Consider the following 27,248-nt stretch of genomic DNA (forward strand, 5'->3'; position numbering starts at 1 on the left):
CCAACCCTGAGTGCATCATCTCTCCAGCTCAGGTGTCAAGGGTCTGGTGCAAAGACGTAGTCCAGGGCCTGACGCTCGGCCCCAGCTACGTTGGGGTGCCAAAGGTCCACGATGAACACCACTCGCGGCCCGTCTTCTGGGTTGCCTGGGACATGGAAGGTGGGAAGAACAGCGCTCACCAAGCCCTCGTGACGGCAAGCACATGTTCAGGAGGTGCCCAGCCTCGTTCTAACTCCAGGCCTGTACCAACACTCATAGTGAAAGTAACTGACACAGTGGCACAGCCCAAGCACAGCCGCTTAGTCACCTGCCCAAGCACAGGGCAGGGCAGGAGCCCCAGCCATCCAGGTCCCCTCCCCCACAGCCACCGGGCTCTGTGCCTACATTCACCCTTGCGGCCACCAGGGAAGGCAGTCACCCCATGGAGATGGCCCAAGGTCCTGCAGCTTGCTGTTGGAACAGGAATCAGTCAGACCTGATTCTCCCACCCTCTGCCCACTCTCCTTCCCCTTTCTCCCACCTCCCCCGCCACTCGCAGCCCTTACCATTGTGGGCTACTGTGTGCAGGAAGGAGTCATCCACCAGTAGACAGTGCCCCTCAGCCCAACACTGGGGCTCACCCCCGACCACCAGCTCACAGCCAGAGGGGATCTTCAGGCCTGTGGGGGAGAGAGTCCAGCATCCAACCCTCCTGGCCAATGCAGACATAATTAAACACACTGCTGAAGTAAGTGCTCAGAGATGCCCAAAGTGCAGTCTATGGCCGACAGAGGCTGCCTGCAAGAAATGGCACTGCAGGCTTTCTGATGGTCGGAGTCAAGCACCTAACTAACCAGGTGCAAGACAGTGTAGGACTGGCAGCTCCAGCCTGGCGCTCAGATCACGTGGCTGAGCATGGGACACAAAGGCAGCAGCCCAATCAGAGAAGGCGTGGCCACTGCCACTTGGACAGGAGTTTCCCAGAAGGCCAACAGGGAGGAAAGATGGGAAGGATCAGCCCCATGGCCTCCGTGCTGTGGGCATGATGGGAGGGCAAGAAGGTTCTAGACTGCATCCTGAGGCCAGCATGTCCCTAAGGGCAGGACACAGCCAACTGGCAGCACGAGCGATGATTTTGCGCCATGGTCATTTCCTTATAAACTTTAAAGCATCAAAAGAAAAACCAAAAACCCTCTTGGGGTGTTACTGCCTCAAACACTCCAGTGACTGCTCCCTTTTCAGAGAAGAACATGTAGATTTCAGGCTGAGGGAGAACAGAGTATTTAGCTGGAATGTTTACAAATTTCTTTCTGAGAACCTGTTTTTACGAGTAGCTTCCCTTTGGGGCAAGTCATAGTGGTGGGCACTTAGAGTTCCATAAAGATCCCTAATAAGTAAAAGAAGGTGTGGGGCCGGGGGTCCTTCTGAGGCCAGTGGGCAGGTAGAAAAGGCCCACAGAAAGGCTAACTAAACCCGCCTGCAGGTCCCTGCTGTGGGCGCCCAGGAACTGTGCTCACAGCCCTGGAGAGAACGCTCAGGCAGCAGAGAACCTCTGCTCAGGGATCTCACAGAGCCATGGAGGAGGTCTGCTGGCCGACTGCATCTACTCACCCAGGTGGCAGCGGACGCGAGCATTGGTGGGCCCGCAGCGACCCTCGAGCCGAGCTCCGGGCAGGAGGACGGAGAAGCCAGCATTGCCAAAGGTGTTGGCACTCATGAAGCTTCGCAGGCCCCGCAGGGCCCGGTAGGCACCCGGGCATCGGCGGCAGTTGCTGGGTTGGCAGCGGCCTGCTTGGTAGAGCAGGAGCTGGTAGCAGCCAGGCCCCAGTGCTGGGGACCAGCCCCGAGGCAGGGGACTAGTCCCTGAGAAGTCCCAGCTCACAGCCCCAAAGTCACGCAGGATGGCAGGGAAGCTGTTTTCCAAGAGCTCCACGTCGTGCCGCTGAGCATCCCGCGGCACAAAGGGCATCGAAGGCAGGTCTGGCAGGAAGAATAGGCCTGGGCGCTGAATGCCCAGGATGCACGGCCCTCCCCCGGGGCCTGGGCCACCCTGTGCTGCCCGTCTCACTCTCCCCATACCTGCCCAGGAGTAGCGCTGGGCATAGGCCCGCAACCGACGGCTCACCAGGCCCTCAGCCCTGCTCCCTTCCCTGGCCTCCACAGAGCTCCTGGGGCCTGGCCTGCCAGCCTCGGGGCATCCCACGCTCACAGCCCCAGCCTGGCCACCAGCTCCCAGGGCCTGCAGGTCTTGGGAACCCAGCCGGTAGCAGTACCAGAGGAAGAGGGAAGTGAGGGCGCCCAAGAGCAAGGTGAAAGCTGAGGATGCCAGGGGCAGTGGCCAGGGCAGCAGGCCCGGCAGGACGGCCCTGGCCAAGAGCCCCGGGGTGTCCTCCAGGCCCCAGGCTCCGAGTGCCCCCAGCTCGCCACCTGTGCCTTCCATGGCAGCCTCCTGATTCTCCCCGATGACCCCCCTGACGGCCCTTGTGGTCTCCTGAGGTCTGCTCTTCACTTTGGGTCTGTCAGAGAACCCTGCTTGCCGGCTGGCTCCTCCTACCTCTTGCTTCTCACCCCTTCCACCCCTGCCTTCTCCATCAACCCTCCCCTCCTCCTCTTCCTTTTCTGCTCCCGGCAGCCTCCTGTCTCCTCCTTCCACCCCTGCCCCCTCTTTCAGCTCTCTGGCTTCCTCTCCCCCCGCCACTTCCTGTTCACTTTCCCGGACTGTAGCTCCTACCCCACCTGGCCCCGCACCCCCAGGGACCCCGCAGCCCGCCTTCCTCGATGCAGCTTCTCTCTGTCCTGCCTCCTGTCTGCGTCTTGCCCTCGCTCCTCGCTCGATCCCACTTGCAGGCCCTGCCTCTCCTCGCGCCTTCCTTGGCTCCCACTCACCCTGACGTCACTCCTTCCTGGACCCCTCCCAGGGGCAGCCGCAACTCAGCCCTGCGGGCGGGAGGAGGCAGGTGTTCCTCTGGATTCCCTCCCGGTCCCGCTCCGCCCCATACCGGCCCCGACCGGACGGCACGTGGGGTGCCCTGTATGGGGGACCCCGTACCAACCTCCTGCCGTCCCGCAATGCGAAAAGAAGAGGCGGGACATTAAGGGGGCGGGACCAGCCCGGGGAGCGTGTGGACTGACGTGGCGGAGCAGCCCCGGGACTGCGGATGGGGTCGCCCCGGGCTGTGCGAGGGTCAGCGGATCCCGGGGGTAGGGGGTGGGGGGCAGTCGGCTTGTGGACCCCTCACACTTCCCAGCCCCTTGGCATTTCTGAGAGCCGGCCCCGGGAGGGGGCTGATGAGTGAAAGCAACTTCCACCAATCGCCGTCGGCGCGGGGGCGGGGCGCTGGGCGCTGTCCGCGCCCTGTGGTTCTGAAACAGGGCGCCCGGGCAGGCCGGAGCCCGGCGCTGGGGTTAGGAGAGTTCCCCCCGGTCAGGACTCCTGCCCGCCACCCTAGGAATTCTCCCCCGTTATCCCGGAGAGGAAAGAAGCCCTCCGTTCCACCGGAGCTCCTGCGAAAGGCCCGAGGCAATCCCATGGGGGTTCCGGATGTGGAAAGAGGGCCATAGGGAAGTGGAGCAGCGGCGGCCCAGGCTCTGCAGCCCATCTGCACCCGGGGAAAAGGAGATTTCGATTCCAGATGTGCTGGAATGGCGTGGGGGATGGGTCTAATGACTGCTGGGACCGGAGCGTTTCCTCTGCACCCCCTAGGGGCCGCGGGAGTGCGGATTATGGTCCTGGCTCACAAGATCCCACCTCCCTCCATCTGCACTTCCTCCTCCGCCCTCCCCCACAAATAAACCCAGGCCCCTCCCTCCGCCCGTCCCCAGGATCTGACGTGGGCTCGACACCTCTCCCAGCCTCTGCCTCCCGCAGCTCCAGTGCCCAGAACCTCTGCTCTCCGGGTTTCGCAACCCCCTCCCCGCCCCTGCAACCCCCTAGAGCCCAGTAGAGACCCTCCCAACCCTCCTTAACCCCACCCCAGGTCCCCCCACAAGCTGCCTTCCTCCTCCCCATCCCCCCACACCCCCATACCCCAGCTTGGGATCCAACCGGGTGAACCCAGGCTGCAGATGAGAGGGTAACCCAGGCGACCCGGCCCCTTCAGCCCTGCCAGCCCCACCTCCTGCAGCCGGAGCCGCGCCCCCCTCTACCGCACAGAGGACAGAAAAGATTGAGCGAAGAGGGGGTGGGTGGGCTCCAGCCACCCCCAACCCTGTCCTGTCCCTCCAGTTCAAGGGAAAAATTGTATTCCTTTGCTGACCCTTAGCAGGAAAAAGAAAAAAGAGTACTAAAGGGAAAGAGAAAAGGTGGCAGCCAGATTCCTTGGGAGAGAAGCCTGGGTGAGTCGCCATGGGGACTCCCGGGCCCCACCACCCATCGCCTCCCCAGCTGCTGTTCCTGATTCTGCTGAGCTGTCCCTGGATCCAGGGTAAGGACATGAGAGTGTGTGTGTGGGGGGGGGACAGGAAGGCCCCCAGCAGGTCCTCCGCCCTCCTTTCTCCAAGCATCCTGGGACTTTGGAGCTTGTGGGGGAGGGGAGGGGCACCACTGATGAGAAGGGGCAAGCCTAGGCTTTCTGGCTTGTGTGTGAAACCCCGTTATGCCCAACCTTGAGCAATGGGCCAGAAAGGGATTGTTTTTAGCAGCCTCTCAAGGGTTAAATCCAGGAAGGAGAGCTGGGGAAGCAGGGGGTGTTTGCAGAGGCGGTGGGCAGGAGGAGCAAGCGGGGCACCCGGGTGGGAGATGGAGGTGCGAGAGGAGACGCCAGGCGCTATACACGCCACTGCTCTTGGACATCTGGACAAAGAGAAAGGAACAGAGGCAGGGAGCAGAGATCCAAGCCTCGGTCCCGCAGCCAGACTCCAGAGGAGGCAGGGACTGCAGGCGATGAGAGAGAGAGAGCGCCAGCTACACTGCAGACAGAGACCCAGAGAGAAAGCTCAGCACTCCTTGCGGGGCAGCAAGGCCTCGGGAGCAGCCAGACCCTCCCAGTGCCTCAGGGCTGGGGGCACAGCACCATAGAGCTGGAGGGGCGGTGGTTTCAGTGCTCCAAGCTGCCCCGTTGGCGCTGTCCAGCACTCGTGAATGCTCCATGGTGCCTACCGGAGGCCCACATGGCCGCAGCAGGGGAGGCGGTGGCAGGGTGATTGGTGTCTAGCAGCTTACTTCTCCAGTCTTGGCTCTCAGCCCAGCCTGGGACCCTCTAAGATCCCTCAGGCCCAGCGGATGGAGGAGGGAGGAAGAACTCTGGAAAAGGGAGGGATGGGAGGAGGGGGTGGAGGGGCTCACTCAACTTCACCCCTTAGGCTTGCCCCTTCAGGAAGATGAGGTCTTGCCAGAGCCTGCAAGTGAGACCCCCACCGTGGCCACCGAGGCACTGGCTGAGCTGCTGCATGGGGCCCTGCTGAGGAGAGGTCCGGAGATGGGCTTCCTGCCGGGTGAGCCCCCCACTCCACCCAGTATAGGGAGTGGCACAGAGGAGACGTTGGCTCTGGGTGGAGAACCATCAGGCAGGTGGTGCACAAGGGAGATGGGCAAAGTTGGGAAGGTGTCAGAAGTGGGCATGGACAGATGCAGAGAAAGCCAGCCAGACACAGAGAAAGCAGGGGATGTGGAGAACCAGAGTCAGAAACAGCAGAAGAAAAGCAGAGGGAGTGAGAGCAAAACACAAAAGCTGGGAGAGCTAGAATTGAACCTCAGAGAGCAGTGAGGATGCAAAATAGAGAAATGGAGAATTCCAGAGAGAGCGAGACAGGGAAGAGAAGGGCTACTGGGAGAGAGAGCTGGGGAGAAAGGGGTACCAGGAGAGAGAGCAGATCTGGATGAGGAGACGGATGGGGGGACCATGATCCTGATGGAGGCTCCTGAGAGTGGGAAGAGGGGTGTCAGGCTGTGGAGGCCTTGGGGGAAGGTGAAGAACTCCAGTGGGGAAGGGAGAAGTGAGGGGACCTGTGCCTTCTGAGGGGTCCTAGAGTTCAGGAAGGAACCTCCTCTTCCCCTGTGCTCTCAACTTCCCCCACCCCGGCCCTGTCATTTGGTGCTTCTGTACCCTAACCCCTTTTGCCCTGCCCCAGAATCTGACCCAGACACCACCCTAGCAACCCCTCCAGCCGGCCAGACTCCTGCAGCACCCTACCTGCCACGGGCCACCGAGCCAGCCACAGGGCCTCTGACTACCGCGGTCACCCCTCAGGGGGTGCGAGGGGCAGGGCCCACCGCCCCCGAGCTGCTGACCCCGCCCCCAGGAACCACGGCCCCGCCCCCTCCAGGCCCCGCCTCCCCGGTCCCCCCTCTGGGACCTGAGGGAAGTGAAGAGGAGACCACGACCACCATCATCACCACCACCACTGTCACCACCACAGTGACCAGTCCAGGTGAGGCCCTTGGAGAGGACGGGGTGAAACGAGCCGGAGAGGTTGCAGGGAAACTGTGAGTGAGGCATGGTGGCTATTTCTGCTTAACCACTTCAAAGGGCAAGCGGGAGTGTGGCTCGCCAGGTGTGTTATCCTTGATGCGCCTGGCTACAGGTGGGAGAGCAAGCCTGAGGGTGGGGGGTAAGATGGTGAGGCGTGGGAGGTGGCGGAAAGAACCTCTGCAGCCACTTTGGTCTCTTCAGTTCTGTGCAATAACAACATCTCGGAGGGCGAAGGGTTTGTGGAGTCCCCAGATCCTGGGAGCGCTGCCGGCCGCAGCCTGGGACTGCTGGACTGCACTTACAGCATCCACGTCTACCCCGGCTACGGCATCGAGATCCAGGTAACTGAAGCCCGCTGCTGTCCACACCCCTGTCCACGAGTGAGCGCACACAGGGCCTCCCACCTGCCCCGAGCTCTCGCAGAGACCCTGTGCTGGTCTCTGGGCTACCCGACCCTTGGAAGTGGAAAGAGAGGGTGTCAGGATTCCCCCCGCCTACCCTCCAGTGAATGTGTGTGTATGTCTGACTCCCTTCTAGGTGCAGACCCTGAACCTCTCACAGGAGGAGGAGCTTCTGGTGCTGGCTGGAGGGGGGTCTCCTGGCCTGGCCCCCCGACTTCTGGCCAACTCCTCCATGCTGGGAGAAGGACAGGTGCTTCGGAGTCCCACAAACCGGCTGCTGCTGCACTTCCAGAGCCCACGAACGCCCAGGGGCGGCGGCTTCAGGATTCACTATCAGGGTGAGTCATTGGGGTTAGGGTGGGTGGGTTGCTGGAGGAAGGGCAGGGGTCATCCTGGGCACCAGAAGCACAACTCCCAGAGGCAAGGCACTGAGGGGGAGCCCGCCTCTCCAAGGAGACCCTGGTTCCTCCTCACACACCTCCACATGGCAGTTTACCTATTCAACTCCACCAGTGTGTTCTGAGTGCCTGCTTCATGCCAGGAAGGGAGTGAACAAGCCAAGCGTACATTACGGGACCGTAATTAGGCATATGGGCACATGTGCCTGGAAAAGGTGATGGCCGAAGAAGAGAGAGAGAGAGAGGAAGAGGGAGGCAGTTGTCCAAGTAGATGAGGAAGCACATCCCAGACCCAGAGAGGACAGAGCCTGTGACGTGCTGGCCTAGAAGACAGGAGGGTCCTAGCTGAGGGACCTGGGACAATGCCTTGACCTTTCTGTGCCTTGTGGTCTTGTCTGAAAAGTAGGGAGGAGCGCTCCTTAGGACGGCCAGGTGAGTACACACACGTGTACGGGCTTCAGACAGCATTCAGCACATGGGGAGAGCTGAGGCCTCGGTCAGTGCCAGTACAGTGAGAGCGCAGAGGGGATGAGCAGGTGGCCCCTCCCTGCCAAAGCCAGGGCTGTGCAGCCTGGAGGAGTCAGATCTGGAGCAGACACGTTGGCTTTAGGAAGAGGTTCAGGTGCCTTCCCCAGCAAGTGTGAAGGAGACCTGCAGCATCCTAGCCTCACCTCTGTGTCTTGGATTCTTAGGATGCCAGGGGTTGTGCCTGTGCATGGCTGCATTCACAATGTGCACCTGCAGCCAACTTGCACGTGTGTGTACACCTGTGCTCATCTGTGTACGGATACCTTCCCCCTGTGCACACGTGGACACGAGGTGAACCCCCACCCCCCGGCCGAGACACTGCCATCTTCTCCAGGCCCCTTCCTATGTGCTTAAAGAAAAAGATTTATTTATTTATTTATTTATGTAATTGGAAGGCAGAGTTACAGGGACAATGATTGGAGGGGAGAGGGGGCATGGATCATCCAACTGCTGGTTCATTCCCAAAATGGCTGCAATAGCTGGGACTGGATCAGGCAAAGCCAGGAGTCAGAAGTTTCTTCTGGGTCTCCCACAAGGGTGCAGGAGTCCCAAGCCTTGGGCCGTCCTCCATTGCCTGCCCAGATCATAGGCAGGGAACTGGATTGGAAGTGGAACCGCTAGGTCTACAATTTGTGCCCAAATGTGTGGCAGGTAGAGGATTAGCCTGATGTGTGACAGCATTGACTCTATCCTGTGTTCTGTGATGACAGGAAGTATTAGGCCAGTGTGGGGGTCATGTCACCGCAGGCCTGGCCTGGCTTCGTGGATGGACACCGGCCACTGTGAGCCCTGCTGGTGTTTTCTATGTTCTGCTCAGAACACAGCCTGTAAATCCTCCTTTGGATGCACCAGCTTCTCCCACCCCGCTCCAGGGGCTCCTGGGTGCACAGCGGGGTGTACCCAGAGCCCAGGGAGTGAGCTGGGGCCATGTCCTTGGCAGGGACGCCTGCATGTTAGCAGCAAGAGTGGGCCTTGGAGGCCACCCCCACCCCTGTCCTGGGGCCTTGGATTGGGCTTGAGATACTATTGGATGGCTCCCTTGACTCCTCGCTGCCGCCACTCCCCCGGGGCATCCAAAATAGGACTCCGTAGGCTAACTGGAACGTAGGTGAAAGCAGGGCTGTTGCATAAACTGGCCTTGGTTCCCGCCTTAGTCTTCCTCACTCTGTGGCTCTACCAGCACCTCGGAGACCCAGGCCTACTTAAGCCGCACCTCACTTCCCAAGGTTGGAGGGGGCAGAGGGGACTGGGCTCAGGGTGGCCTCATTCACTCCTCTGAGAGGTCCAAAATGCCACCACCTGTCACCCCAAGTGCAGAGCCCTTTCTCCTGTAACAGTCCCTGCAACAGTCCCCGAGCCCCCAGCTGTGATAACAGCCCTGAAGATTATGCAGATTCTCAAGCACCTGTAAGCCAAGCGCACCCTCACACACCCTGACTCCCCATGGCTCTTGAGTGAAGTAGGAGGGGCAGATCTTGAGCCCTCTGCATCCTCTGAGCTCTGTATGTTTCTTGTAACTTTCAAACCCATGCTCACTGAGTGGGGAGGAGAGTTCCTGCCATCCAGAGGCATCGGGGCTGCAGAGGCGAAAGCTGTTGCTGACAGTGACGGAGCCCAGAAGCTGGGGCTCCCAGGACTGGACCTCAGCTCTGCCTACTTCCAAACACATCCACTTGGCTAGGCTATTAGGAGAGAAATGAAATTGGAGTTAGTTTTATCTCATAGTGGCACTGGACAGAGGCAAGAAGTAACACTGTTGCAGAGAGAAGATGGAGGCTTCCTGAAAGGGGTGGTGGTAGGGTTACTCCTTGAAAGAGGAAGAAGTGTGCAGGGAGGGCCTTCACAATCTAGGGCGAGGACATGAGCCAAGGTACAGAGGTGGGGTTATAAGGAGTCCCCAAGCTGTGTTATGTCGGAGGGCTATGATTCAGGTGCTGAATACCATAGCCAGTCATGCTGGACTGGACCCAGCTGTGCAATGGTTTAAAGTTTAGAATGAAACATGTGACTGTTTCTGTAGACCCCAGGGGCTAAGTGTGACCCAGACCATCGAGGCCCGAGTCATTCTGAGATCCTTGCACCTCAGCAGACTGGAGAGACTCAGCGGGCAAAGCCAGGGTCTTGGGCATCTCTCCGTCCCCCAAAGGGAATGCTTGTTGCATTTTGGAAAGAGTCAAGGACAAAGCAAGCTAGGAGTCACCCAAGCTCTCTGCTGCCCAGAACCTGCCCCTCCTACAAGATGCAGCTTTGCTGTGCTTCCTTCAGGAAGCCCTTCTGGATGTCAAGTTACACCTGGTTCTGAAGCGTAGACACACAGAATTCTGTTGGGATCAAGGTCAGAGCTCAATGTTGATTAACAAGCAGCTTGCAATTCATTTCTTCTTCTTTTTTTAAAAAAATTTATTTATTTTTATTGGAGAGCCAGGTTTACAGAAAGAAGGAGAGACAGAGAGATATCCCATCCATTGATTTACTCCCCAGTGGCCACGATGGCCAGAGTTGAGCCAATCCAAAGCCAGGAGCCAGGAGCTTCTTCCTGGTCTCCCATGTGGGTGCAGGGACCCAAAGCTTGGGCCATCCTCAACTACCGGCACCTATATAGGATCAGTGCGTGCAAGGCAAGGTTTAGCTGCTAGGCTACTGTGCTGGGCCCCTGTCTTTTTTTTTTTTTTTGAAAGGCAGATTTATAGGTAGAGAATAAGAGACAGAGAAACACCTGCCATCCACTGGTTCACTCGCCAAATGACCACAATGGCCGAAACTTTAAAGCCAGTAGCCAGGAGCCAGGAGGCTCCTCTGGGTCTCTCATGTAGGTACAGAGTCCCAAGGCTTTGGACCATCCTCAACTGCTTTCCCAGGCCACAGACAGGGAGCTGGATGGGAAGTGGAGCAGCTGGAATAACAACTGGTGCCATATGGGATGTTGGCACTTTCATGTGGAAGGTTAAGCAGTTGAGCCACTGTGCTGCGCCCTGTGCGGTTCTTTTATCCCATATGCTTGCGTGGGAATTTCAGGAGGCTTTCAGAAACAGTGCAAGCAATACCGTTATACAGACCAAGTAAGAAAAAACAGCACCAGCTAGTTCTTACTAGTGTCAAAAGGATCAGCAAGGCTGGGGCCCCACCTTAATCTCTTTCCAAGCCTCCTGGCTGCCAGTGCAAAAAAGAAAGTCTCTCATGGCAAGAAAGAGAACAAGCCACTTGTTCAAGGAGAGTGAGCCCTGCTGAGCACTTCCCCTGCACTGGGGAATGGGCAGGTTCACTAGGTTAGGGGCCGGGTGCTAATCATCCCAGCCTTTACTGAGAGTCAACATTGCTAAAAGAAAGGGTCTTATGGTTCATCTGGATGGCATGTGGAGGGTATGCCACCCCAAGACGCTTGTGTGGAAAATCCTTGTGTGTGTGTGTGTGGAGGGGTTGTATGTGTTTGAGTGTGAGTATTGTGAGTGTGTGAATGTGAGTGTGTTAGTGTGTATATGTGTGAGCGTGTAGGGAAGCAACTATTATACGGCACTGCAAAACTTGGAGCTCAATGTCTGCCTCTGGGAAATAGGTTGCTCAGCCTTTGCCTTTATCACACCCACAGAACGAATTCACTTGGGAAGCAGAATTTGTTCTGTGGACACTGTCTGTTCTTGTTAGAGCTGGCCAGAGTTCCGAGTAGTCAGCTGATTCATCTGAGGCCAGAATAGCTTCTTGGAGCTTCAACTCCCTCATGAAGTAGGGAGGTGGGGAGTAGGAGGATTGCCAAGATTAGGGGTACCATTTCACCATCGTGAAATGACCTCCTCACAGAACAAGGTGTTGGGGCAAGGAACTTTTTTTAAAGATTTATTTTATTTTTATTACAAAGTCAGATATACTGAGAGGAGGAGAGATAGAGAGGAAGTGGAGCTGCCGGGATTAGAACCAGCGGCCATATGGGATCAAGGCGAGGACCTTAGCCACTAGGCTACGCTGCCGAGCCCGGGGCAAGGAACTTTTAGTGTGAGCCGTGGACTTCTGAGGAGAGCCAATTTACACTGCAGGGTTTGGGAAGAGGACGTCCTGGGGGCTTGGTGTGAGGCTGGTGAGCTTGGTGGAGGGAGGTGGCAAGGTGACATCCCATGTGTGTTCCATGGCGCAGCCTACCTGCTGAGCTGTGGCTTCCCTCTGCGGCCGGCGCACGGGGACGTGAGCGTCACTGACCTGCACCCCGGGGGCACTGCCACCTTCCATTGCGACTCAGGGTACCAGTTGCAGGGCGAGGAGACCCTCATCTGCCTCAATGGCACGCGGCCCGCCTGGAGTGGGGCACCCCCCAGCTGCATAGGTGAGTCTCCTGTCTGTCCTGGGCTCCCGTGTTGGGAGGGACCTGCCCTGGGTGGGGTCCCCATCTTTGGGGAAAAGCCCATTCTGCAGGGGTTTCTCACCAGGACCATCCTTTGTCCCAGAGCTCACCACACTGAGGGTCTCTATCCGATCCCTTTGCCTGTGCCCTCCCACCCAGGAGAAGGACAGGCCACCCCCAGGCTGGCCCTGACCTGACCCTCCTGTGCCCACAGCGTCCTGTGGAGGCACTATCCACAATGCCACTCTGGGCCGCATCGTGTCGCCCGAGCCCGGGGGAGCGGCCGGCCCCAACCTCACCTGCCGCTGGGTTATCGAAGCAGCTGAGGGGCGCCGGCTGCACCTGCACTTCGAGAGGGTCTCACTGGATGAGGACAATGACCGGTGAGGCTCGGGGCCGGGGCTGCATCACTATCCTCCTTCTTTAAAAAAAAATGTATTTCTATATTTATTTACTTTCCTACTTATTTATTTGAAAGGCAGAGTGACACACATGCACACACATAGGGAGGAAGAGAGAAAGGGCTTCCATCTGCTTTCACTCCCCATGCAGCCACAATAGCCCAGCAGGTCTGGGCTGGGCCAAAACCAGGAGCCAGGAGCTCCACTCAGGTCTGTCTAGTCACAGGAGCCCTGGTACTTTAATCATGATTGTCCTCCTTCCCAGGCAAATTAGCAGGAAGCTGGCTTTGAAGCAGAGCAGTTGGGACTCAAATCAGCACCTCAGTGTGGGATGCAGGTGTCTTGGGCAGTGGCTTAGCTCTCTGCCCCCTGTCCATTCCTGTCATCATTGTCTAATAGCGTGGCACCCCAGCTGTACTGTGCATCTTGGACAGGCTGCATCTTCTTTCTGAATGACAATATTTGACTCAGATGCAAGTGAAGCAACATCTAAGTTATATCAGCTTCAAAGTATATGGGTGCCTTAGTGAATCTTTGATAATGAGAGCTATAAGAGTGAGTTAGAAGAGGGGCTGACACCATGGCATAGTTGAACCAACTCCTGCAGTGCTGGCATCCCATGTGGACGCTGGTTCGAGTCCCAAGTGCTCCACTTCCAATCTAGTTCCCTACTAATGTGCCTGGGAAAGCAGCAGAGGTTCTTGGTGCCCATGTGAGAGACTCAGAACAAACTCCTGGCTCCCGGCTTTGGATTAGCCCAGCTTTGGCCATTGTGGCTAATTGTGGAGTGCAGGAGCAGATGGAGGATCTCTCTATATAAATCTGCCTTTCAAATAAAAGTAAAATAAACAAATTTTTTAAAAATAACAATTTGGGCCCCGTAGTAGCCTAGCAGCTAAAGTCCACGCCTTGCATGTGCCGGGATCCCATATGGGTGCCGTTTTGTATCCTGGCTGTTCCACTTCCCATCCAGCTCCCTGCCTGTGGCCTGGGAAAGCAGTGGAGGACGGCCCAAAGCCTTGGACCCTGCACCCTCATGGGAGACCTTGCAGAAGCTCCTGGCTTTGGATGGGCTCAACTCCAGCTGTTGTGGCCATTTAGGGAGTGAATCAGTGGACAGAGAATCTTCCTCTCTGTCTCTCCTCCTCTCTGTGTATCTGACTTTCCAATAAAATTTAATAAATCTTCTTAAAAAATAATTTAGGAGAGCAGGCAGGAGGTGCGGCCCCTACTGGGTTGGGGACCGAGCCCCTGGTCAGTCTCCTGTCTCCTGCAGGCTCATGGTGCGCTCTGGGGGGAGTCCCCTGTCACCGGTGATCTACGACTCGGACATGGATGACGTCCCGGAGCGCGGCCTCCTCAGCGATGCCCAGTCCCTCTATGTGGAGCTGCTCTCAGAGACCCCTGCCAATCCCCTGCTGCTCAGCCTCCGCTTTGAAGGTGCCCGACACATGAAACCCCCACCACCACCACACACATACCCTTATCACCTGAGTTTGCGTCCCTGTGCCTGCACCGTCTTAGAGGCCCCGTCTCCTCCCTCCCTAGGGAGCCCTTGCTATTGTAGCTTCCTGCCTGGCTAGCAGGTACACAGCAAGAAGCTACAGGCCCCTGTGGCTCGTCCTTTGCACTATGTTGGCTCGAACCTGAAGCAAGTGCTCCCCATGGAACAGCCTGGCCACAGACTTCCCACTGACTTAGCCAGCTCAGCATGGGGAGGAAAGTGAGGAAAGTGTCCCCTCTCCTGAGCGCATCCACACAGGCACCAGGAGAGGTTCTCCTTGACCTGGTTTTAAGTCCTGTGCCTCTGTCTGAGCCGATCGCTATAGCTTGGCAGGCAGGGCGAGGGGGAGAAAGGGAGGACAGGCCAGTGCCGTGTGCCCCGTTGGCACCACTGGCACCGGCTCAAGCTGGGGAACTGGGAGTAGGGAAGGTATGCTTTCCGAAATGAAAGCAAAACAAGAGGGGGAGGGGAGATGGAGGCTGGATAGAAGAATGACCATGGGGGAAGAGACATCTGAACTTGACATTAAAGGGAAGCGAGTAGTTTCAAAGAGAAAAACAGAGATAGCATCCCAGTGTACAGGCTGCAGAATGCCATGTGTGTTCCAGAAACAGAACTTCACTCTGACTGGTTATGTATGGACAGTGGGAGAGCGAGTAAGATGCTCAGAGATGCGAGAAGCTAATTCCTGGAATGAATCATAGGAGCCACGGAATTGGCACTGGGCCCTGATGGGTAGGTGGGGTTTAGACCGGACACCTGGTTGGGTTAAGTAGCAGGCAAATAGGGCAGCGGTTTCCGCCAAGATTGCCCGATAGACCGCGAGGGTGTGGACACTCTGGAGCACTGATCTTTGGGGACAGTGCCTGGTCTTGAGGCCTGGCTCCACAACCCTGGAGGCCAGTCTACTCTTGGAACTTCCGGTTCCTTCTTGGCCGTGTCCTCCCTGGCAAGTGCTTTTGCTGTGAAGAGACTACCTACGTGTGCTCGCTTCGCTGGCTCGGGCTGAAGCGCAAGCCCAGTCCCCGTTTGGCGTGAGCTCAGCGTTGCCTTCTAGCAACAGCATGGATGCTCATTGTATTTTGAGGCGAGAACACACCTACACAAGCCAGTTCTTCACAGTCGTCCCTGCCCTCCCTCTGCCTGCCTCCCCCCACCCCCTCTTTGCAGTTGCCACAGCCAAGTATTTGTGGCTGAGAAACATCAAGCCATCTGGTGTAGCCTTGTGGCCTGCTGGGTGACCTTGGAGAAGTGGCTTTTTTTTTTTTTTTGGCTGTGAATGTGCCCATCCATGTTTACTTCCAAAGGGGTCAAGGAAGGTAACGCAAAGGTGCAAATGAGGAGGATGAGTGTTTTAGGTAGGCTGGAACATGTAAGCGAAGCCCCAGGGCACTTTGGCTTTAAGGAGCCATGCCGTGGCACCCTGGCACCTGCCTTGAGCTCATTGAGGCCTATACTAACTGGACCCTTCCGCAGCCTTTGAAGAGGACCGTTGCTTTGCCCCCTTCCTGGCCCATGGCAATGTCACGACCACAGATCCTGAGTACCGCCCAGGGGCACTGGCCACCTTCACCTGCCTCCCAGGCTATGCCCTGGATCCCCCGGGGCCCCCCAGTGCCATTGAGTGTGTGGACCCCACGGAGCCGCACTGGAACGACACAGAGCCAGCCTGCAAGGGTGAGCTGTCTGCAGCTTGGGGTTGGGGTGGGAGGCTGGGAACCTACAGGACCTGAGGGTTTTCAGGAAGGAGACCCTCAAAGCCAGACCTGAAAAACCCAGGCTGGGAAGCACCGTCCCCGCAGGGATGGCTTCCTTTGGCTGAATTTAGGGGTCACAAACCCCGATGTCTTTGGGATCCAGAGCCGGGACTGGGCTAAGTCTGGGATGAGATGGGGTAGGTGAGCGGGAGAGTGGGCGTAGGAAGATCTCATGCGGCAAGAAGCAGGTGCATCTTAGGGCCTAGGAAGCAGGTGCACACAGTGAGGACTGTGGAGAAACGGGAGACCGTGTGCCCTCCTGGCTCCTAAACTTGTGACCTCTTGTGTCCTAGCCATGTGCGGAGGAGAGCTGTCGGAGGCTGCTGGTGTGGTGCTCTCTCCGGACTGGCCGCAGAGCTACAGCCCTGGCCAGGACTGCGTGTGGGGCCTGCATGTGCAGGAAGAGAAACGCATCTTGCTCCAAGTGGAGATGTACGTGTGGGTCAAGCCGAGGGTGTGGTGGGTGCGGGCTTGGTGCGGGCATGACTGGCTCCTGTGTCCACACAGACTGCCGTACACGTAGAGGCGACCAAGGGTTCAGCATAGGGCGGCAGACCTAGCTAAAAGGCATCTGTTACTGGGCAACATTGGACAAGTAAATGCAGCTGTACAGCCTCATGGGGATGGGCAGGTGCAGGCGGTACTAAACTAAGAACAAGGGGGCTTTACCTTGCTGTCTGAGGCAGACCCTGACCCGAGCAGTTTCCCTGGGGTAAGGGCAAAACTATTCCAACACCAGAACACATGGTGTGCAAGATGGCTTTGGTAGGAGGGGCTCAGGGGAAATGGACAGGACCAGAAGTGGGTGTGGCCGCAAAGCAGGTGCTTGGGCCTATGATTGTTGGTGAGAGCTGGGCGTTGGGCTGAGCTAGGGATCCTGTGATCCTGTGGTGATCCAGGAAGGATTTGAGGTTAGATGGAGCTAGTGATAAGTGCATTGGGGGACTGCGAAGCTGGACATGGGCGGAGCCACGGGCAGGTGGGCTTGGAGAGGGGATGTGGGGTGGGGCTGGAGCGTGGGAGGGATTACTGATGAACAGGATTGGGAACGTGGATAGGAGGGGGCGGCTACAGCCGCGCCCTAGTGTCCGCGCTCCCCACAGCTTGAACGTCCGCGAGGGGGATATGTTGACCCTGTTCGATGGAGATGGTCCCAGCGCCCGGGTCCTAGCTCAGCTGCGGGGCCCTCAACCGCGCCGCCGACTCCTCTCTTCTGGGCCAGACCTGACACTGCAGTTCCAGGCACCGCCAGGACCCCCAAATCCAGGCCTGGGTCAGGGCTTCGTGCTGCACTTCAAAGGTACCAAGGGATGGGGCCTGGGAGAAAGGCAAAAAGCTAAAGGCCAGAGACGACAGGAGGGGGAGCCGGGAGAAGCCCCCCCCGAAGCGGGAAGGACGTCCCCAGCCCCAGAGCAGCCTCTAAACCTGCCTTCTTACCGCTGCAGAGGTCCCCAGGAACGACACGTGCCCCGAGCTGCCACCTCCGGAGTGGGGCTGGAGGACGGCGTCGCACGGGGACCTGATCCGGGGCACGGTGCTCACTTACCAGTGCGAGCCTGGCTACGAGCTGCTGGGCTCCGACATTCTCACCTGCCAGTGGGACCTGTCCTGGAGCGCCGCACCACCCGCCTGCCAGAAGAGTGAGAAAGCCCCGCCCCATCCCGTAGGGTCCCACCCCCAACCCCATCACACCCAGTTCACAACCCTGTTCCCCGAGGCCCCGCCCAGCCCCTCGCGGCCACGCCCTTCCAGTTCCGCCCCAGCCCTCGAGGCCACACCCCTTCCAGGCCCCGCCCCGGTCCCTCGCGGCCACGCCCTTCCATGCTCCGCCCCAGCCCTCGCGGCCACGCCCTTACATGCTCCGCCGCCATCACGGTCCCCGCTCCCGTTCAGGCCCCGCCCCAGTCCCTCGCGGCCCCGCCCACACCCTTTCCCGCGTGCTGCATCCTGCCTGGATCTTGCGTCCGTCGTGTACCACTCCCTTGCGCAGCGCCCCGAAACTGTCTTTCCTGGGGTCCGTTTTCATCTTCTCCTGGCTGCATCTCTTGCTCTTACACTGTTTGGCTTTCATCCCCGTTTCCTCTGGGCGTCCCTCCCTTGCCCCCACCATCATCTCATGGCCCCTCCTCTTTCTGACAGCGCCTCTATCCAGACTCGGGTCCCACTGAGACCCCCCCCCCCAGTGCACATCTTGGCGTGGTAGGGTGGCGCCTGGCTAAGCCCAAAGCTTGTCGGGAGTTTAGTTCGTGTTAATGCAGTCCTTGATACCCCATGCTGGGTTAGGGGTGTCAAGAAGATTTGGGGCTCCCACTCACCACCTGGGAGAGAGACAGAGACAAACAGCTAAGGCCATTGCTGGGTGGGGACCCCTGAGGAACCCTGGACCAGGCACTTAGCATCTCTGGGCCCAGACCCCCTCGTGGGTGCTGGGGGAAATAAGGCATCGAGAAGAGCAAAGCTTTTTGCACTGTGCCTGGTGCCATAAAGAGTAAGTGGAAACTGGCAGAAGTGCCAGGAGCTGGGAGGGGCAGGAGCCGACACAGAGCAGGTGTCATTTATAGGAGTGGGGAGCATTGGCCTTTTTAGAGGAGCAGAAAGGGACAGGGAGCTTGCCATGAGATGCAAGGCCGAGGCCCCTGGGCCCAGTGGCAATGGCAGGACCTACGATGAGAAGCTTCAGGATGTAAGATCTGGGGCGGACACAGAAAAGTTCCCCAGTTGACCCAGTTGTCACAGGCTCTGGGAACACGGAGCTTGCTGGGCCTGACTAGTTGGGGCTTGGAAAGGCACCTGCCATGGCCACAAGCTGAGCCAGGGGCTAAGCCAAGACCCAAGTGTCCACTGGCCCTGAGCGAAGAGCAGGTTCTAGCTCTGTCAGGCCCTGGCTGAGTGGCGTGTCTGGTCCTCTCACTGCCCCGAGCCCTGGGCCCAAGAGAGATGCCAGTGACATTGACCTTGTGTAATGAACGCCTAGTGGAGTACCTGGCGCAACCTCCCTGAGAAGTGGCTGCGATGCCGGCATCCACAGTGGGGTTTTCCTCAACTGGAACGTGTGCAGGTCCAGACAGGCAGTGGGAATGAAGTGGCTAGGTGTGGTGAACAAGAGCAGTGCTAGGGGGGCAGTGCTGGGGTCCAGCTGGCGCCGTGCCAGGGATCACCCCCATCTTGCTGTCTTCCCAAAGAAGCCTGAGATAGGACATAAAGTACAGTTTTAGGTTCCTAATCCACTGTCTCCTTCTGTGGAGTCACAGGCAAGGGAGCTGTTCTGAGGTGGCGGCCTGAGGTCTCTGCTGACACTGAGGTCCCACGCAAGGCCCGAGTTCCCCCCACTGACTTTGCTCTCCTGCCCCGTCCCCCCAGTCATGACGTGTGCCGACCCAGGTGAGATCACCAATGGCCACCGGACTACCTCGGATGCCGGCTTTCCCGTGGGTTCCCATGTGCAGTACCGCTGTCTACCAGGCTACAGCCTGGAGGGGGCAGCTGTGCTTACCTGCTACAGTCGGGACACAGGCACCCCCAAGTGGAGCGACCGTGTCCCCAAGTGCGCCTGTGAGTCTGGGGACCACCCTGACTGCCGTGCTGCCTCTGCTGTGGGTGTGGTGTTGGCAGCAGGTGTGTGACTGGCATCCTCCCTGCAGTGAAATATGAGCCGTGCCTGAACCCCGGAGTCCCTGAGAATGGCTACCAGACGTTGTACAAACACCACTACCAGGCTGGCGAGTCCCTTCGCTTTTTCTGCTACGAGGGCTTTGAGCTCATCGGTGAAGTCACCATCACTTGCGTGCCCGGCCACCCCTCCCAGTGGACCAGCCAGCCCCCACTGTGCAAAGGTATGTGGGTAGGAGGAGCGAATACACAAAAGGGGGGGTGTGACAGGTGGGGGAGAGTCAGGTAGTGAGCGTCTCCCAGGCGCTCCCCCGCCTCCTGGGGGAGGCACAGGCCTGGGGGAGTTGTGAGGGCAAAGATTAGAGCGGCGAGGGCCTTAGTCTGGAAAAGTCCCCTGCCCTCCCTGAGGACAGGCCTCAGTGTCCCTGTCTCTGATGAATTCTGGAGACCTAGTGGGTTCAGCTCAGCCAGGACCCCGACCTCAAACACTCCTCTCCCCCTGGCACCATGGCCAAGCTAATGTCCAGGTGAAGTGGAAGGCAGAGAAAAAGGGCAGCAGGCTGCCCAGCCCAGCCCCACTGGGCTCCGGCCCTCCAGCCAGTCTCCTTCCCTCCCTGGCTCAGACCCCGTCCCCCTCCCCCTCCTCTCCCCACAGTGACCTATGAGGAGCTCCTGGACAACCGCAAACTGGAAGGTCAGTGAGGGCCACAGCTGGAGACCCAGGCCTGGCCAGGTTGGGAGGACAAGGCAGAGACGGGGCAGCAGGCCAAGCTCCAAGGGCCCAGGGCAAGAGGAACTGGGAGAAGCCCAGGTCAGCGCCCATGTCGACGCCCCGCCTCAGCTCATGGGGGCCTCTTGTCCTCCCACAGTGACCCAGACGACAGACCCTTCCCGGCAGCTGGAGGGAGGGAACCTCGCCCTGGCCATCCTGCTGCCCCTCGGCTTGGTCATTGTCCTCGGCAGTGGTGTTTATGTCTACTACACCAAGTAAGTGTTTCATGTGAGCACCTGCTGGCCAGGCACCTGGCTCACGCCTGCCTGGGTCGGGGACAGCTCGGCCTCACCTGCTAATGTGCCCCTCTTGCTCCTCCCTCTCTCAGGTTGCAGGGAAAATCCCTCTTCGGCTTCTCGGGTTCCCATTCCTACAGCCCCATTACCGTGGAGTCAGACTTCAGCAACCCGCTGTATGAAGCTGGGGTGAGTGCCCCTGGCCCCACCCCATCTCCCCCTCCCGGCTCCCCCTCAGCTTCTCTCAAGGTCCCTGTAATCACCATTGTCATGGGAATTTCAAATGTGGCTGTTAACAGAGGCAGCCACATGGACTACAACAGGGAGTGGTGAGGATTGCGGCTAATGAGAGCTCTAGAGTAGCAGGAGTAGGGGTGATGGGGGAGGGACCGTGAACAGGATGTGGTTCTAACCACAATGGGAACTTAGACCAAACTTATCAGATCTTGCAGTCTTTGGAGACAATGTAGGAGCTTCGGTGTTGAAGTCATTCTCTTGACACTGCAGGAGGATTGAACTCATTGGCTAGATTCAGCCCTATCATGTGCCCCCCCTCCAAATCCCAGGGATCGAGGTCACATGGCAAACCTAGGCTCCTTTCTCCCCCTCGTGGACAGCGCCTGCCATTGCTGCTGCTTGCTGTCCCTCTGATCTGTCCCATTCCAACAGCTGGTCCTTTCCTCATGTCCGCAGGATACACGGGAGTACGAGGTCTCCATCTGAACCAGGACTGAGGCTGCAGGACCTGGAACGCCCCCTCCCCTCCTTTATTGGGGCGGTGGGGGGGGAGGGTCCGCCCTCCTACCTGCTGTGTACATAGTCTGCCCATCCCGCCAGGGGGCTTTTCTGGCCCTGGAGACCCCACAGTTGACAAACCAGCAGCCTGCCGCCCAGAGCCGCCTCTTGTCAGTTGCCAAACAGGGGGGCCTGCCCCCTACACCCTACTGGCTTTTGGATCCCAGGAGGGGAACTCAGCCCCCCTCCCCTGCAGCTCTTGGGGTCCCTGCACCCCTCCAGGACTGCCCATGACAGCCCTACAGTCTCCTTGGTCCTGCAGGCCCCTCCTCTCCCCAGCTGTCCTGGCCCCATCCGGATGCCTGGAAGATGAGAGAGGGAGGGCAGGCAGAGCCAAGGCCCTGCCCCCTTCCTGCTGTTTCCTCAACCCCCCATTTTCTCCATCTTTGCTTCTGGATTTTTGGTTTTCAGCAATAAAAAGAAAGTCATCACTTGTAACTGGGCTGCTGGGGTGTGGGAGGCGCTGGGATAGGAGAAGGGGCCAGTAAGACAGATGCAGTTAGAGCAGGAGGCCATGCCCTGGGTTCTAGGCTCAGCCCTGGTGGACGGCTGGCTGGAACCAGGGGCCTTGACCTTGCTGGGCTGTCTCTTCTGGCTCCTAACAGTGGGTGGCAGCTAATCCCCCACCAGCACTGTTTGGCAAGAGTTGCATCATGACCAGTTGACTTAAAAGTTGACTTTTGACAACTTTTGTTACCTATTCAAGTGTATCACCTTTTTAAGATTATTTTACTTGAAAGGCAGAGTTACAGAGGGAGAAAGAGAGAGAGAGAGAGATCTTCCATCTGCTAGTTCACTCCCCAAATGGCTGAAATGGCTGGAGCCAGGCCTGCCTTAATCCAGGAGCCCAGAGCTTCTTCTAGATCTCCCATGTGGATGCAGGGACCCAAGCACTCAGACCATCTTCCAGTGCTTTCCCAGGGAGAGCGGTCAGAAATGGAGCAGCCAGGACTCGAACTGGCAGCCATGTGGGATGCAACCAGTCACAGTGCCACAGTCAGCAGCTTTGCCAGCAGCCTCAGGTGCACCATTCCTTTACACCCCCAATCTTGGGGGGGGGGTGCGTTTTGAAGCTACCTGTTGTCACGTGGCTCCCAGGTGTGAGTTCAATGTGTGTCCTTTTCTGCTCTTGGTACTTTTCAGCATTATAAGGAATTTATATTGTTTTCTTGAGTCCTTTTCTAAATTAAGTGAATTTTACCTAATTAAAATTTTACGTCTAAATATGAATCAGTGGTTTTAGGACACCCAGAAGGACACTAAAATACTCAAAAGGAACGAATTGTAGAACATGAGGCTAGCTGACCTTGACAGTAACTGGAAGTTCTGAGTCAAGCAGTGCACTGAGCACTCTGCCCATACTGTTTCTGAACCCTCCCAAGGCCCCGGGGGACAATCTATGATTCCCACTTTCCTGACAGCACCTACCTTCACAGTGGCTCAGCTCCCGCCCTACAGCCCTTTGGGGAGTAAAGCAGTGGATGGAAGAACTCGCTTTCTCCGTCTTGCCAGGTATTTATGACACTGTCTTTCAAGTGAAAATAAATCTTAAAAAAAAAAAAGCAAAGGCATGTGTGTGGGGGATGTGATGCGTCCCTTCAGGCCCTATTTAACTCTGGATCTTCGGTCCCTACGGTGGTGGCAGAGAAGGCTCCTACCAGGCAAAAGTGAGCCCCTGGTGGGTGGCCTAGGCCAGACCTTGGAGACAGCATGCCCTTGCTCTGCAATCCAACCCCCTCTGGGGCTTTGTGTCCTCCCTCCCCCCCCCCCCATACAGAGTGGCGCTGGTGCACTCTGGAACCACAGGAAGGGAGGGGCAGTCTCTTTATTAAAAGCCTCCTCTTTCTGGCAGGGTCCTGGCTGGCTGAGGGTGGCGAGGTGGGTGACAAGCTGTGTGATGATTCCAGAACAGTCGGCCAGGCTTCAGGAGGGCTGTTCACCATCAGGGGTCCCTCTCAAACCAAGAGTTGCAAAGGGGAACTTGCAGGGTCTGGGGGGGGCAGAGCAGGGGATGGGATGGGAGGGTAGCAGCGTGGGATTCATCTTGTGGCTGCCAAGCTGGTAGGAAGAGCTCCCTGGAAGAGAGTAAGTCCTCCGTCCACCATCAACCTGTCCCTCACCCACCCTGATGCAGCCACTCGCCCCTCAGGGCCAGCAGCTATCCACCCCCTGCCTGTCCACTCATCTGCCCATCTACTCGGCACCTACTCTTCCATTGTATCCCCCGTCCACACTGAGCCCTTTCCAAGAGCCTGGACTCTTTATCTTGCACCCCACTGAAGTGCTGGCCCCAGAGCACATAGTTGGTGCTCAATAAGTGTGCAGGGAATTCTACTCAAGCTCTTACCAACCACCCCACTCACCCCTCACCATTCCCCAGTTCGACATTCCTGGCTAGCTGTGGTGCTTTGCAAGACCCAGGGGTGCTTCCCGAGACCCAAGGGTGCAGAGGGCAAGGTTCCTTGGAATGACACACCCAGGCTGTCACAGTTTCTTCTCTGTCTTCTCTGTGAGCCCTCACCACCACCACACACGGCTCCAGGGCTCCTGCTTCATGGCCTCCTCCCCTCACTCCACACGCTCCCTCTCGGACGGTGCTGCCCTCCAGCTGCCCCCTCCCTCCTGCTGACTTCCAGGCCGAACTTGACCCTCAGCCCTTGTTTCCATCAAGTTTCCAGGACAGCCTCAAAGTCAGTACTCCCCAAAGTGGCGGACATGACTTGTGCGTGCTCCAGGAAGGAAGGGGAGGCTGGCCTGGGCAGCACAGAGAACAGGGGAAGGGTCATGGGCCTAGGGTCAGAGAGGGGGGCAGGCATAGAGAAATCACACTTAGGGCTGTACAGCGCCTCAACCCTTGCCGTGACTCTGAAATGCAAAGCAATGGAAGAGCTTGGGACACTAACATCACAGGATCACAATGAGGTTACCTAGGTCAGAAACCTAGCAGTTGCCTGCTTCCGTCCCTGTGGCCGCTGCTATTTCTGATTAATAACCAAACTCGTTCATTCTCCTGTCTTTACCCTCTCACCTACACATGCCTCCCTTCCCCAGTCTCTACTGTTGCTACAGCAAGTCAGGCCCTTACCACCTCTAGCTTGGCCTCTGCAGAATAATTCCGAACTGGCCCTCCTGCCCCCGGCGCCACGCTGCCTGCCGACCATGACAAGGACTGACCTCAAACTCCAACCTGGGGCTAGCACTGTGGCACAGCGGGCCAAACTGCCACATGGTATGCTGGTATCCCACACTGGAGCACTGACTGCAGAGTCCCAGATACTTTGTTTCCCAGCAGCTCCTCGGGAACACACCACCAAGGCTGGGGCCTGGGCCTTTGCTCATGCAATTCCCACCAACCCTGGAAAATTCCCTATGGGGAAGCCACCTCTAGGAAGCTTTCCTGGTTTCTCCAATGGACGCTGGGATAAGCACTCTTGCTCCCAGATCTATTACAAGCATTTATCCATGGGGTGCTGTCTGTCCCTGGCTATCCACTTGTCTCTCCACACAAAACCATGTATTCCTCAGGGAACAGAAACTGTATCATGTGTTCCTGTGCTCCAAGCTCTCTGGGACAGACACTGGCATGGAGCATGCGCTAACCTGCTAACCTGCTTAGGCCCAGCCAGGCTCATGCTGACAGCCCTGCCCCCACCCCTACCTTAGCACGAGGGGATGGCAGCAGGTGCACCTTGGTGCGGGTCCGGTTCCTGTCAGATCTAAGAGCAGAGGAGAAGAGAGAGAGAGCTGACAGGAACGGAGAGGAGGCCTGAGGGTGGCAGAGCTGCCAGACCCTGGCTCTGTCCCCTCATCCCTCCGCCCCACAGCAGCCTCACTCACCGGGTGTCTGTACCTCTGGTCTTTGTGCAGAACACTGCAAGGGGAGGCCCAGTCAGAGGATGGCCATTCCCAGGGCCAAAGAGAGGGGGAGGGGATTGGCTAGAGAGAGGGAACTGAGGGGTGTGCTAGCTGGGCTCCAGGGCTGACTATGAGGTGAGAAAAATGGGCACAGAATACTAGAACAGGGGGCAGCGTCTGGCACGGCACATAAGATGCCACTGGGGAGGCCTGCACCTCATATCAGAAGGCCTGGGTTCGAGTCCCAGCTCTGCTTCCCATCCCAGCTTCCTGCTAAGGCACCCTCTGGGAGGCAAGAGGAGAAGGTTCCAGTACTTGGAGTCCCTGCCACCCTGCCGCCCCAGGGGTGGAGGTGGTACACCCAGACTGAGTGCCTTGGCTTCTTGCCTGGCCCAGACCTGCCTGCTGTGGGCATCTGGGGACGTGGACCAAGCAGATGGGAGAGCTCTGTCTCTCTACCCTAACAAGCACATAAACACTAAAACTCCAAAGCGCATCGCAGAGAGCTCCGCTCTGAGGGGGAAGGGGTCCGCGGGCAGACGAGGCACGGCCTTTCCGAGTTAGGGGGGTCACCATGCTGTGAGATCTGCGTCCCCTGGTCTTTCGTTTGCTTTTCCTTGGGGGGCCCTGGGGTCACGTGGCAGCAAGCTATAAACAAGGCCTCATCCGTGAGCTCTGTGCTGATCCGGCTCAGGAACTCCTCAGAGTGAGGTAATGAAAACTTCTGGAAAAAAAAGAATTCCAAGGGCTCAACACGGAGGCCTGCGTGGAGTGCAGGGGCTCACGGGCTGGACTGGGGACTACGGGAGGGCGAGGCTGGCCCTGGGTGGAGAGGCCTCACAGGCTGGTGCTGTGGGCTGCAGATCTGGGCCCACCGGCTTCGGGATGACACAGGAGGCTGGGGGCTCAGGGCTCTGACCTGCCCCTCATCCCCACACACACATCCCAGCCCCTTAGCTCACCGGTCCCTCACTCGGGGAGACTGCAGCTTGACACAGCCGGCTGTCCTTGGCCTCCTCATGCTTGGCAGGAGTGGAGGCCATTCCCTGAGAAAGCAAAGGCCTGGGTTGGGCTGAGAAAGAGCTCCACCAGCTTCTCGCCCACCCAACCCTATCCCATCACCATCCCCCAAGTCCAGAGTTAAAGGGGGCTTTTCCAAAAAACACTGCATGGTATCATGTCTCTGAAAAAAGAGGAAAAAAATGGTATAGCTTTCTATGTTTTGGGGGGGTTGGGAGCCAGTTCTGAAGGGGTCCCCACAGCAACTCCCCCTCCCCATTTTGCTCCTCTTGGCCCTTCTTCCCTCCCAAGGTCCTTCCCCAGGCCAGGCAGCTGTGCCTTGTCACCCCGGACCTGGTAGATGGGTTGAAATCTTGGGGGTATTCGGCCAGGGGAGGAGGCGGGGAGAAGGGAAGATCCAAGGGGACCCCGTGAAGGTCGCGGGGAGGGGCAGAGGAGGAGGAACCAGGGAAGAAGGCTGGAGAGAGGGGAGCCCGGGAGGCGCTGCTACCCGTTGCTATAAAAACCTCAGTGCGGGCAGGGGTTCCGCAGCCTGGTTGCTAGGAGATGAGGGTTCTAGAACCGAGGCCGAGAGAATGTCCCGAGCACGCCGCGTTCGCCCTCCACACCCCTCAGGTCCCTCCTGGGGGCGGAGGCCTCAGGGCCTGGGGCTGGGGGAGTTTGGGAGAGACGAAGCAGGGCGGAGCCTGGCACCTAAGCCTCCCACCGCTAGGATGTCCCAAGAAGTCCACCTGCTCCCGGGCCGCTCTAGCCGCCACTCGGCAGCCCAGAGCCTGCGGGAGCGGAGGGGGCCGGCGAGCTCGGGGGCGGGGACCAAAATGCGGACTATACTAAGTGCCCGGACCCCTCGGGGATGCGAAGACCCGGAGGGGCGGGGTCTCACCGCCTCCTCTCTGCCTCCAGGAGGTCATCCCCTCCGCCAGAGCAGACATTTTCATTTAGGTCTCCTTCTTCCGTTTTCAGCTTCTTGATTTGGTTTGCGCCGAGGGTCTTTTGTTCCTTCTCTCCTTCTCCCCCCCGCTTGCGCTTTGGTACGATCCGGTGGAAAGAGGCGGAGGGAGGAGAAGGAAAAGGAAGCGGGCAGGTCTTTAAAGGGGCAGCAGCTATTTAAAGCTTTTTTTTTTTTTTTTTTTTTTTTGACTTTTCCTCCCGCCGCCTCCTCCCTCTTACATCCTAATCGTTGACGTCTAGCGCCCGTGGAGGTAGGCTCCCAGAAGCTCTCCTGGAGCAGCCGGGACAACACACCTGCTGAC

At 58.2% G+C, this 27,248-nt stretch overlaps 3 protein-coding genes across 6 annotated transcripts; 1 reads left to right on the forward strand and 2 right to left on the reverse strand.

Moving 5' to 3' along the window:
- Nucleotides 1-14: 14 nt before the first annotated feature.
- On the reverse strand, nucleotides 15-3,166 carry ASPHD1 (aspartate beta-hydroxylase domain containing 1). Its single transcript, XM_058680521.1, has 4 exons — nucleotides 2,866-3,166; nucleotides 1,591-1,959; nucleotides 546-659; nucleotides 15-145 (listed from the first exon to the last, which is right to left on the reverse strand). The coding sequence occupies exons 2-4, from the start codon at nucleotides 1,946-1,948 to the stop codon at nucleotides 36-38; spliced, it is 582 nt and encodes a 193-aa protein (XP_058536504.1). The 5' UTR covers nucleotides 1,949-1,959; nucleotides 2,866-3,166; the 3' UTR covers nucleotides 15-35.
- Nucleotides 3,167-3,783: 617 nt separating this feature from the next.
- Nucleotides 3,784-21,558, forward strand: SEZ6L2 (seizure related 6 homolog like 2). 2 transcript variants are annotated; one of them, XM_004586870.4, is made up of 18 exons: nucleotides 3,784-4,403; nucleotides 5,281-5,412; nucleotides 6,049-6,348; nucleotides 6,591-6,730; nucleotides 6,927-7,128; nucleotides 11,843-12,028; nucleotides 12,261-12,429; nucleotides 13,724-13,887; nucleotides 15,428-15,628; nucleotides 16,002-16,140; nucleotides 16,812-17,008; nucleotides 17,154-17,348; nucleotides 19,069-19,260; nucleotides 19,350-19,541; nucleotides 19,973-20,011; nucleotides 20,187-20,304; nucleotides 20,418-20,514; nucleotides 21,019-21,558. In XM_004586870.4, the coding sequence occupies exons 1-18, from the start codon at nucleotides 4,325-4,327 to the stop codon at nucleotides 21,046-21,048; spliced, it is 2,772 nt and encodes a 923-aa protein (XP_004586927.2). In that variant the 5' UTR covers nucleotides 3,784-4,324; the 3' UTR covers nucleotides 21,049-21,558. The 2 variants fall into 2 exon arrangements, with proteins under 2 accessions (XP_004586927.2, XP_004586928.2); XM_004586871.2 differs by lacking the exon at nucleotides 19,973-20,011.
- A 1,555-nt stretch (nucleotides 21,559-23,113) lies between these two features.
- Nucleotides 23,114-26,549, reverse strand: LOC118757784 (putative protein T-ENOL). Of its 3 annotated transcripts, none has more exons than XM_058680524.1 (6): nucleotides 26,329-26,510; nucleotides 25,938-26,021; nucleotides 25,549-25,699; nucleotides 24,958-24,991; nucleotides 24,779-24,836; nucleotides 23,114-23,195 (listed from the first exon to the last, which is right to left on the reverse strand). In XM_058680524.1, exons 2-6 carry the CDS (start codon nucleotides 26,016-26,018, stop codon nucleotides 23,160-23,162), a joined length of 360 nt encoding a protein of 119 aa, XP_058536507.1. In that variant the 5' UTR covers nucleotides 26,019-26,021; nucleotides 26,329-26,510; the 3' UTR covers nucleotides 23,114-23,159. The 3 variants fall into 3 exon arrangements, with proteins under 3 accessions (XP_058536507.1, XP_058536508.1, XP_058536509.1); XM_058680525.1 differs by having other exon boundaries at nucleotides 23,118-23,195; nucleotides 26,502-26,549; XM_058680526.1 differs by lacking the exons at nucleotides 25,938-26,021; nucleotides 26,329-26,510 and having other exon boundaries at nucleotides 23,118-23,195; nucleotides 25,374-25,691.
- Nucleotides 26,550-27,248: the final 699 nt, after the last annotated feature.

Source organism: Ochotona princeps, chromosome 24 (genome assembly GCF_030435755.1).
Source record: "Ochotona princeps isolate mOchPri1 chromosome 24, mOchPri1.hap1, whole genome shotgun sequence".
Taxonomy (NCBI): Eukaryota; Metazoa; Chordata; class Mammalia; order Lagomorpha; family Ochotonidae; genus Ochotona; species Ochotona princeps.

Bases quoted from the DNA above. Each gene is read 5' to 3' on its own strand.
- ASPHD1 (XM_058680521.1), bottom strand. From the start codon at position 1,948: ATGCCCTTTGTGCCGCGGGATGCTCAGCGGCACGACGTGGAGCTCTTG. The intron at 660-1,590 runs GTGAGTAGATGC...TCTCCCCCACAG, and splicing joins TCGCGTCCGCTGCCACCTGG to GCCTGAAGATCCCCTCTGGC. The intron at 146-545 runs GTAAGGGCTGCG...TCCATGTCCCAG, and splicing joins GCACACAGTAGCCCACAATG to GCAACCCAGAAGACGGGCCG.
- SEZ6L2 (XM_004586870.4), top strand. From the start codon at position 4,325: ATGGGGACTCCCGGGCCCCACCACCCATCGCCTCCCCAGCTGCTGTTC. The intron at 16,141-16,811 runs GTACGTGTGGGT...CGCTCCCCACAG, and splicing joins ATCTTGCTCCAAGTGGAGAT to CTTGAACGTCCGCGAGGGGG. The intron at 19,261-19,349 runs GTGAGTCTGGGG...TCCTCCCTGCAG, and splicing joins CCGTGTCCCCAAGTGCGCCT to TGAAATATGAGCCGTGCCTG.
- LOC118757784 (XM_058680524.1), bottom strand. From the start codon at position 26,018: ATGGCCTCCACTCCTGCCAAGCATGAGGAGGCCAAGGACAGCCGGCTG. The intron at 24,992-25,548 runs GTGACCCCCCTA...CTCCCCTTGCAG, and splicing joins GACGCAGATCTCACAGCATG to TGTTCTGCACAAAGACCAGA. The intron at 23,196-24,778 runs GTAGGGGTGGGG...ACTCTCTTCCAG, and splicing joins TGCCATCCCCTCGTGCTAAG to GGAGCTCTTCCTACCAGCTT.